At 36.7% G+C, this 11,141-nt stretch overlaps 1 protein-coding gene across 1 annotated transcript in view; it reads left to right on the top strand.

Moving 5' to 3' along the window:
- CORIN (corin, serine peptidase) overlaps positions 1–11,141 on the top strand; it is an 85,841-nt gene that overhangs the window by 35,210 nt on the left and 39,490 nt on the right. The window contains exons 5-8 of the mRNA XM_010137575.1: positions 900–1,007; positions 2,565–2,675; positions 3,592–3,708; positions 7,234–7,332. Of these exons, the coding sequence (XP_010135877.1) occupies positions 900–1,007; positions 2,565–2,675; positions 3,592–3,708; positions 7,234–7,332 (435 nt within the window). The remainder of the gene's footprint in view (positions 1–899; positions 1,008–2,564; positions 2,676–3,591; positions 3,709–7,233; positions 7,333–11,141) is intronic.

Raw genomic sequence — 11,141 nt, 5'->3', positions numbered from 1 at the left:
TTGGTTCCCGTGGCATAGCTTCCGCATGAAGGAGGGATTGTCCACCCAGCTGTTCTACATCCTGGCTTTCTCCCCGGAAAAGCCATATGTGAAGGAAAAGCCTAGAGGAAGGCAGTGAATCCAGGTCACCCACTTCCCAACTGTGTGTTTGTAATCAAACGTTCTAGTGAGAAGGGACACCACCTGCTGAGACCAGACACCACCAACCCTATTTTCTCGTCTCTCTCCATTTCTGAACTACAAGATAGATCCCATGTTTTGTCTTGAACCTGATATTATTCGAGCAGTTTGGATATTCTCAGAGAATATTTGTTAGGGCTTTATTGATGGCCTTAGCCATGGAAAGAAAGGCTAAACCCACTTAGGGCTTGACAGCGCTAGGAAGTCCTTGATGAGGCGATATCAGGCCAAACTCTGAGCTCAAAACTGAGTAAAGTATAAAGCTCATTTGAAACCATTGTAAACTCAAAGGTAGGCCCAAAAGCAGGATCTGGGGATCTTGATTTTGCTGTTAAGAGCTGCAGCTCCACCTGATAGCCACTTCAGGTGCTCAGGACTGTGCTAGTAATCTAGCTGATGAAATCCACAACCTTTCCCAAGAACTTTAGCTGTGTTAATTAACTAAATATTTTGGTCCATATATATAACCAGAGCATTTTCTCCTCATGGTATTGATCAAATCAGTTGGTAGGAACGGAGTAAAAAAGTCTAAAAATTGCTTTTGAGTTTCTTGTTCTGTGTTAGATTCTAATAAACTGTTATACACTGAGTATTAATTCAGACCTGTAAATTGTAGGGTACCTTTAGCTAATCTTGTTTTGGTCAGTACTTTCCAGTGTTCATAGTTGATATGAATGTTCCAATGTTGTGTTAACATTTTACAAACATTTCTTTTGTAGACTGCAGTGATGATGTGTTTCGTTGCAACACGGGAAAATGCCTGAATTATACTTTTGTTTGTGATGGATATGATGACTGTGGAGACCTTAGCGATGAACAAAACTGTGGTAAATGAAAATGCTATGCTTTTTTAAGGTCTGTAAGATAGCAGCATTGCCCAAGCCAACAATCTTTTTCCTTAAGCTACTAAAAGAGTAACATACCCTGCTGTTACTCTTTTTGGACAAAGTAAAAACAGCTCACAAATTGTATATGCAATTTGAAAATATTTAAAGGAGGCTTCTAGGTTAATCCAAATTTTGAAGGCAGTGGTATTTTTGAGAAATACTCTGATTTGCGATTTGTTTTGTACTAATTCAAGACATTATGGTTGCTTTCTTGCTAACTTGGTTGAATTTAATTCAAAGTAAAACAAACCATAAGAAGCTACACAGTTGGTGATGCCAAGTGTTTTATAACCAAATCTTTTACATAAGCTTCGTAGTGAATTTGTGTGTTTTGATGATCAAGTTCAGTTTCTTTCAAATTTTGTTTTCACTCAGCTTCATATGTTCTGCTTCATAAAAATTCATAGGAACTTTCATAGGAAATAAATGAAGTTTTGCCTTAGAGGGTCTTCACATGTAAATGTTGGAAAACTTTGAAAACCTTATTTTTTCTAACTTTTTACACCTGATAAAATATAAATGCTCTAAAATAATTTTTGAAAGTTAAAATATAATTTCTCAGTTTTTTATCTTTTGCTTTTCTAACGAAAAGCACAGAGAATTTCAAAACTGAAAATCAAGGCACAATTTTTTCTGAGATTCATTTTATGTTTCTTCTCCGAATTAAATATACTTTAAGATCTTTCACGACTTTTTGTCTGTTTTGGATGTTTTGTGGTTTGGTTTTTTTTTCATAAACATTAATCTTTGAGTAAAATCTTTAATCAAAGACTTCCCTAAACATTAATCTGACTCCTACCATTCCTATCTTGAGATAAATTTTCTATATAAAATTTAAGATCTAGCTTTTTGTATACGCTATAAACGGTTTTCATGGCAGATTTGGCGGACTGGATTGTGTCTGTGCTCCCTGTTTGTTCTGGGGCAAAGTAAGCCTGCTCACCGGAATGCTTTTCTTTATTTGTGGAAACATTCAGGTAGAAAGAGTAAGATGAAGATTGGAATAGTTGCTTTGTGGATCATTCTTACGGATAGATCATATGGTAGATCATCAACTTATGGAAAGTTCTGAGTGCATGCAAAAAACATAGTTACTTATTAAGCGCCAAATATGACAGTTAGACTTTTTTTTCCTTCTTAGTAAAAAGATAAATGTAGGGAATGATTTTCTCTGATGGCAACTGAAAGCATTGGTTAACTGCAAATCATTCCATGAGATGTGAAGCTAGAAGATCTTTTAATCTGCTTAATAAATCTATGAAAGTTGTTTGTTCGGAAATGGAAAAAACAGTGCACCTGAGAAAGGAAGGAGTCCCTCACTATTTATATAAAAAAACTTGCAGATACAAAAAATCTCTTATTGTAATGTACTGATGCAAAATGGCTCATTATAAGAATGATTAGCTTATGGGCTTAGAACAAGTGATCAATAAGGTAAATTATACTAATGGTAATTTATCATCCTTTCTTTTGCCCTCAAATTTGCATTTTGTTTAGATTGTAATCCAGTGACACATCATCAGTGTGGAGATGGGAGATGTATAACAGCTGATTGGGTATGTGATGGTGACCATGACTGTATCGACAAATCAGATGAAATCAATTGCTGTAAGTTCCCTTAATCTCTAAATTAGTTTTTTCTTTTTTTAAAAAATGTAAGATAAGTAGTATACTTAGTTATTACTTGTAAGGCAAAACTATATGCTTATTTGCTTTCAGAAGCTCATACTTGGCAAATGTCCCTTCTAGTAGACAGCTGCAGCAAATCAAACATTTGCTCCCAGTGTTGCCAAGTACCAGCATTGACTCGTGTTTCAGCTGCTTATTGATTACAGAATTAGCTTTTTGTTATTATAATCAACAAATTAAAGAGTAATGAATGAATGTCTATAACCTCTTAAACTGTAGGCATCCTGAGTCTGTGACAGCTTTCTGATGTGTCTTTATGTGACCTATCACACCCTGTCAAAGTTTGGACTTCTATCTGCTCCAGTGATGATAGTGTGTATCTGTAACTATGCCAGTGTATTGCTGAGGTTGCAAAATAAAGTGTTGGAGTGCTAGTATGTTTTAATGGTATTAAGGCTTTAATAAGAAAAATGCTTATGCTGCTTTTATACTTGCTGCCATTCAGTGCTTGATCTCGCAACTACTACCTTATAATTTTTCCTGGAATCTAAGAACCTAATCTGAATAAAGGAAAGTAAGTAAGTGGGCAAAGAAAAGGTGGCAATTTTTATATGAGTAAAAATGGTGTGGGTTTTTTTCTTGGAAAAGCTGAACCTTCATCTCAGACTGTTGCTAATGGTTGACATACATAGTTTCAGTCCCTATAGTTAAAGATCAGCACAGCTGTAGGCTATTGAAAACATAGCCTACATACAGTGAAAAATATCTAGTGACCTTCAGTGCTAAGAAATGTTATCAGCTCCTCCTAAAATAACTTCAAGATGATGTTCAAAAATAATTAAACCTTAATCGACCTGAGTTGATCAGAATATTGTCCTTGTTTTCTTCTCTCCAGCATGTCATAGTCAGGGTCTGGTGGAGTGCAGAAACGGGCAGTGCATTCCTAGTGCATTCCAGTGTGATGGAGATAACGACTGTAAAGATGGAAGTGATGAAGAAAACTGCAGTGAAAGTAAGGATATCCTACATTTTACTCTTCTTACTGAATCTGCTATTGACTGTTTTGTTCTGAAGTGCCCTTAGTTAAAGCTGTCTGACAAATATACTTTCTTTCCCTTTCAAATAATGCTTGCTAAGGCTGATTGGTGTCTGTTTTCACACAGGAAGTTGTGAGCAGACTTTTATTAGTCCTTAAAAATGTAAAAAGTTAAAGAAGCGGAGGTGATTTTTTGGCATAGTGTATGGTTATCTGACATGATCAGCTGTTACTTGAAATAAACTAATAAGTATTCATATTGTCTACAGCAAATACAAGCTATGATCAGAGGAACTGTTGTGGTTTGGGAAGGAATTTTCTTATGAAAGTCTTTTTATCATTAGAGCTTGGGAATTAGAGAAAGGACGTTTCCATAAGTAAACTAATGATTTAGGGTGACTAAGGGAAAATACACGAGAATGCATGTTTTCACAGCTGCCTAATAGCTGTCTTGTGATGGGTTGTATGAAAGAAAAGGAAAACAGACAGTTGTTCGAGCCCTGGAAGATGTTTCCCAAAGGCTTATGTCCTGTGGTACATTTTGACACTTAGAAAGAAATGTCGTGTTGTGATACTTTCAGCATTTGAAAGTATTTTTCACATGTAATTACCTTGTTTTTGATAAGGTATAGGTTCAGATTGCAGGCTTTCCTTCAATGCGAGAATTATTAATGTCTTTCTCTTATGAATCTTCTTTTTAAGAAAATAATTAACTTTCTTTAGAAAACACTAGTGCTGTCAGATGTGGTGGTAATAGGACAACTTTACCAAAAGTTATAAGCGTAGAACAGACCTCCTATCATAAGTATGCAATGTGATTATATAAGACTCATTTCTTTAGGAAGCCAATCTAGAAGTAGTCCTTTCATAAGCATGTCTACTCAGTCCCTTCTGTTTATATTAAGTACTTCACATCTTCCTACTCCAATTTAAACATCTCCATTCAAAAAAAAAAAAAACAACTGAGAAGTTGAAACACAGAAATTACCTTTTTCTTCACAATTGAGGTTGATATTGCAAAAATGTCTGGCATGGAATTTCTTCAGTTCTGACTGTGGCAATCTAAAAACCGATGACCAAGTTTTGTCTTATTTCTGACTGTGCAATCTCAAAAAAGGCTATGTTTTTATTCTTCATCTTTCCTGATGTCAACCTCAGTCTTATTCTATGAATTCAATGATTGCTCCATTTCTCTTGCTGATAATGAAATGATAATATTAATATAAAAGAGATGAGGATAAATTAAGAAGTACAAAACTATTTAGAGCAGTCTATAAGCAACCATTTCAACTTTTAAAATTCACCCAATTTAAGCCTCTTAAATTTCTTTATCAGTAGTTAAAGAAAATATCACTGAAAACAGTGATGCATGAGCTGGACTAGAAGTCAGTGATATGTTTTGTTTTCACTGCTTTTTGCCTTTGTGGATGTTAGAGGAATGACTAAAAATCATTTTTTGGTAAGATGAACAGTTACAGTGTCAAAGATACTAAATGCAGAGGAGTAGGATGGTGTGGTAGTCAATGATCTCTCTATATAATAAAAGATTTTTCCACTTACCGTTAAACCATGAAGCCTTTAAATACAAAAGTTTTCTTTGTTCTTATTCATTTTCCAATGTGCAAAAAACTCTGCCTAATATTTGCAATATTGTGTAGAGCAAAATCCTTCCTTTATGGCACCATATTTTGTCTGTCCAAAATTTGCATGAGAATCTGTAGTCAGAATTAGGACTTCATTTGGATTATTCCTCTTTAGTTCCTTGCAAAGTCCGTGTAAAAGCATGACAGAATTCTTGTTTGTAACTTTCTTTTGTATTTCCTACCTTGATTTCAGCAATTACAGAAAATGTAATAGGACATACACTTGGTACAAAGACTTCTCTACTCTACAAATCAAACAATTCAGATATGCCTATGAGGAGTGTTGAAGTTAGGGCTGAAGTGACCTGGAATATTGGGTTTTTGTTACAAACACAGTAAATATTTGAAATCAGTGTAGAAATCTGTGGTCAAGATGTAGTGACTTGCCATCCTTATAGCACAAGTATAAACATATAGGGATTACAAATGACCATTGCTTCATCTGCATACCTTTCCTGCATACCTTTGCTACGTTCCTTAAGGAAATTTAAGATATGGCGTCTATTGACATTACTGCTGTCATTGATTTTGTGACAATAGAAATCTAATACAGTTCTACTCACAGCTGGTTCTGTGATCCCTTCAGAAGATAGGGTAGAGTACGCTTACAGAAATTCATCACTGACTGTGCTAAGTTCAAAAGAACCTACACTGTAGCTCAGGGATTTTTAAAGAGCTGAGAAACTATTCCACTATGGGATAAGAAGGAGTTGGGGCAAACTTTAAAATTAATTTTAATGTAAAGGTTTGTGATAGGTTTAGAAGTCAAATGGTTTTCCCTACCTTTCAATTCCATTTTGCAATCAGATGCACCTGTAAAATAAGACAAGTCAATTGCTACAGCGAAAGAAAATACCTTCCTTTCTTCAATATGTAACATGTATGAAGAGAAGTAAATCCACATAATTATTAATAGAAATGACTACATCATCAGTTCTTCAGGGCAAGGTTGTTGTCAAGGTCATTGACACAGATTTTTTTTCAGCATCTTCTGTATGCCCAGTAGAAGGATGCCATGACTGAATATTACTGTTCGTGGACAGTGCAACACAAACACTAAGCAGTAGTTGCAATAAACCATTTTAAACAGGATAAGATGATAAAGCCCAAACTATTCAGTCTCTGTGTGCACAACAGTAAATTAAATGACTGATTTTGAAAAAATTGTATGGAAGAGGGAATTTAGTGGTTTGGAAAAGAACTATCACCACTACAAGACAGAGAGAAGTCCAGGGATTTGCGAGAGAAACTAACTATCTGGGTTATGTGCTCAGAAACTTATTGATGAAGTGCTGGTTTTAGTTATTCTGAATTCCACCGTTTGGACCATAGCCTTTTTGGTTTTCTTGTTGTTGGTGGTTGTTTTTTAACCAGCCAAAGAATGACAGTAAATCTTCAGCTCTGATGACCTTTCTTCAGGATGGTTTTTATTGTCTACCAAAACAATCGTACAATGAGAAGCAGATCAACTGAATGGCACTGAAGAATAATTCCCAGAGGATATTCTCATTCAGCTAGAACCTATTGTTCCCTTTGAAATCTGTTTTACATGACTTTGCATACTCTGCCAGAGGATCATGGTAAATGACTTTTAGAGATCCATACCTCTCATGCAGAAACTGGGGTATAAATTCTTATACTAGACATGTAAGTAAAGAAAAGACATCTGGACAGTCCTGCATGCTTTTCTTCCTTACACCACTTCCTTACTGCACTTGAAATACTGTAGCGTACTTACCGAACTGTGTAAAGGAAATACTTAATCGTAATGTAAACTCTGTATTTTCTCATCACTACATTCCTGTCATTTTTATTAGTCTGGTGAATAATTAGAACCGTAAATTTCTACTTTCCTCAGGTCAAGCCCTTTGTCAGGATGGAGACCAGAGATGTACTTCCTGCCCTGATCCCTGTGGAACTTCTCTCTGTGAGATGAGAAACAGCCAGACAAACTGCAGTAAGTAGGTCAAATGTTTCATACTGTCACTGTTTTAGGGTGTTTTAGAATGTTTTAGAGTATAATGGGGATGCAGGGTAGAACACAGTAAGTAATATTTTAATATCTAATGCATATGTGTAATTATTTAGTGTTGAAAAGGGGCAAAGTTGAAACAAAAGTTCGATCATAACTCTTGATTATTGGTGCACTAAGAGATACTCATGACTTTGAGATACTTTCCCTTCTGTAAATTTTTGATACATTCTTAATGGTAGTTTACAATTGCACTTTTTCTTAACATTTAGTGACTTTCAGTTTTTACTTAAAACAAACAACACAGTGTAACTGTAAAGCAGAAGCTACTGGTTTATTTTCAAAATATAAGAACACATGGTGCTGTCTTTAGAAGACTGGAGAACTTTTAGCCCTTTTATGAAGGAATAATTTTGATATTGAAACTGGCAAAACTAGTTATTTTTCTGATCAATACATATTGTAGAGTACTGGGATCTTCATTACGGCGTATCTTCATTTCCTGTACTGTACCAGACTATGCAAGTTTCCTGTACCCACCGTACATTTGCTTCTCAGTAGCTGTCTTTATCACTTGTGCAGTGCAGCACTGGGAACAGATATTCAGAAGATATTTGGCTAGATTTTGAAACTGGGGTGGAACTGTATTCAGAATTATTCAGAATGGATTCAGACTTGGTGGTTTGTTACATCAGTTCGTGTCAGCTTTGCACATGGGCAGGCTTGCCTTCTCTTACATATGATTATTATGAGAATATATAATTATATATCCTGTAATTGCTTTGTGCTGAGCAGTTCTCTCTGCGAGGTATTGTTTGGTACTATATGGTAGTTTGTTTGGATAATGTTATTCCATGTAGGTTGGAGTGGATATGGGCAGATCAACTAGACCAAACTCAACAGTCTAAAGTTGTGACTGTCACCCACAAGTGTTTGAGACAAGCACCATTCATACTGGGGCCTTTAGATGCTTCTTAAGTAAAGATAGAAGATAATTTGGCATATGTGCTTTACATGTGCTTCTAACAATGCTGCTTCTGCCTTTTTGAAAAGGGACAGTTATAATGTTTAACATTAGAAGGAAGCTAGTTCACAGCTTGGGTCAACTAGTCCAGACTTTTGCTCAAAGCACTGCCAATTAAATCTCATGGCCTGTGACATTGTGCAGCTGATTTTTGAGTATCTCTGAGGACAGAGATTCCACAGTTTTAGGCCACTCTTTTCAAAAAAGAACCTTTTTTTTTTTTGTATATGTGTAAGTGGAATTCTCTGTGTTGGAACTTGTGTCTTTTTCCTCTCTTCCCGTCCCTGCACACTTCTAAGAGTCTGCTTTACACCTTTCTATTAGGTAACTGTTAACAGCAATAAGATGTCCCCTTAACTTCGCTTTTGGATGGCTGAACAAACACTCTTTTGCCAACTTTTGCCTGCAGATCATGTGATCCAGTCCCCTAACCTGCTTGGTGGCCCTCCACTGACCTCATTCCCGTATGTTGATGTCTTTCATGCATTTGGGAGTGAAAAACCAGGATACGCCAGTACTCGAGATATGCTCCAGTGCTGAATAAAAGGGAATGACAGCCAGTCATCTTGTCAGAGATAGCAATCAGATTAATCAGGCATGATTCTCCCATGATTAAGTCTGTGCTGGCTGTTCCTAGTCACCTTTTTTATTTCATGTATGGACATGTCTTCCAGGAGGAACTGGCCCATAATCTTCCTGGAGACTGATGATACACTGACTGAACTGTAGTCCCCTGGATCCACCTTCTGGCCCTTCCTAAAGATGGATGTGTGTTTTCTTTAGTCCAGCCATCAGGTGCTGGGATTGCCATGACCTTTTGAAGATGATATAAAGCAGCCTTCCAATTACATTCCTCAGTGGAAACTGAGGCAGAAAAGACATTGGGTACCTTGGTCTTTTCCATGTCCCTAGTCACTAGTCCCGCTGTCCCGGTGAACAGCAGGTGCACATTTTTCTTTATGTTTCTTTTGCTGCCAAAGGACTTACAGGAACCCCCCTTCTTGCACTTTACATTGCTTAGTAGTTTCAACTCTAGCTGAACTTTGGCTTTTCTAACTCCATTTTTGTATGCTTGGGAAATGTGTCAATGTTCCACTTCAGTGCTCTGTAACCCCTCTTCTGTCTTCTGTATCTTTCCTTTTTGTGCTTGAGCTCAGTCAGGAGATCCATGTTCAGTTAAGGTGGCCTTATGCCACACTTGCTTGAACTGGTTTGCTTTGGAATGGAATGTGCTCCTGTGCTCTGAGGAGGCTCTCCATTAAGATCAACCTGTTGTCTTTCAAGCAGATATGAACATGATTAAAACTCTCACAAGTGTCAGGGACTGCTATCATAATGCATCTTCCAGCTCTCAGAAGAAGGGTTCATCTACCTTCTCTTTTTGCTAAAGTGGTCTGCAGCAGATGCTTACTATGTACATCACCTCTGTAGGTCTGTTCTCTAATCCATATCCATAACCGAACTATTCAGGTGAGAAGGACCCTTCTAAGGTGGTTGAAGTGTTAGGTGTTGGGTTTTTTTACTTGCCCATTCTGAACCAAACCTAATTCTTCCGCAAGAAATATTTAGAAAGGATTATGAAGTGGGAAGGAAGGTATCTGTTTAACACAAAACCACAAAACTAATAACAACCCAATTAACTTTTAAAAAACTTTAAATAAAAAAATTAAGTTTTATTGCTGTTGAAATCTCTTCACTGAGTTATCTTGGTCATTTTCTCCTCTGTGTCTTGGTCTCCTCTGTCCTCATGTTATCTCCCATGAGAGGCTGTCCTTCTCCTGGAGATATATGATGATATATATCATCATATATCTTGATATATCTGATCAAGATATATATCTATCATGATGTATCTTTGGAAACATACACTAATCAAGGAGAAATTCAACATGAGATATCAGAACAGATCAAATTTGGTTGTTGACCACATCTACAGTTCTGGATGAAGTTCCTTGGAACTGTAGGTATCCAGCACCTCCAACGAAAGCAGTTGAATCAAGTAATCCTTTCTTGTCTTTGAGATTTGAAGGTCGCGTTTTCCTGATGTTTTACGGTCACAATACATGAGTATTCATTAGAGATGTAATTGCTGACTTGAATAACTCCACTCTAGCTAATCACAAGTTCAAATGTGTATGATAACATCGATTCTCTGTGAGCTGATGGCTCATGGGAGTGAAAGATATTTAGTCCCAGATCTCTCTGCCTGCAGGAGAAGCAGCAGCATTAGCAGCCTGAGTCTCTAAGAACAGCTGTTGCTTCTCAGTTTCTCCATTTGAAAATTCAGATTTTTCATTTGAGCACTACTGACTTTGCCACAAAACTGCGGTTTGCCCAGGAATGGAGGCTTCCGTATTTCTATCTGCTGTTTCAAAGCTTCTCTACTCGTAATACTTCCAAAATGTAACAGGTTTTATATATTTAAAACTGTACTGAATTTACATTTACCCAAGTCAAAAAAGACAGTATTTTGTACTTTATTTTTAAATACTTATAACTTAAACTTCATGTGTTGTTTACTAAGCAGTTTATCTAATGTATTGTGACAGCATCAACATTGGACTCACAGCTGATGGCTGTGTAGTTACCAGTCGTGCATGAGATAAGTCCTCTATTTGGTTGGCAAACAAGGCAATAGCAGCAGCCTTACCCAAGGAGGAAAATACTTAAATCGCCCCAGCAGCCTCTGCTCCCTCCATCAGGGAGCAGTTATCTCTTAAGCAAAGTACCTTTCACAAACGGTGACTACAGTCCTGTAAAAGGCAACACT

Source organism: Buceros rhinoceros, unplaced genomic scaffold (assembly GCF_000710305.1).
Source record: "Buceros rhinoceros silvestris isolate BGI_N320 unplaced genomic scaffold, ASM71030v1 scaffold10306, whole genome shotgun sequence".
Lineage (NCBI taxonomy): Eukaryota > Metazoa > Chordata > Aves > Bucerotiformes > Bucerotidae > Buceros > Buceros rhinoceros.
This window is presented reverse-complemented; position numbering and strand designations above follow the sequence as displayed.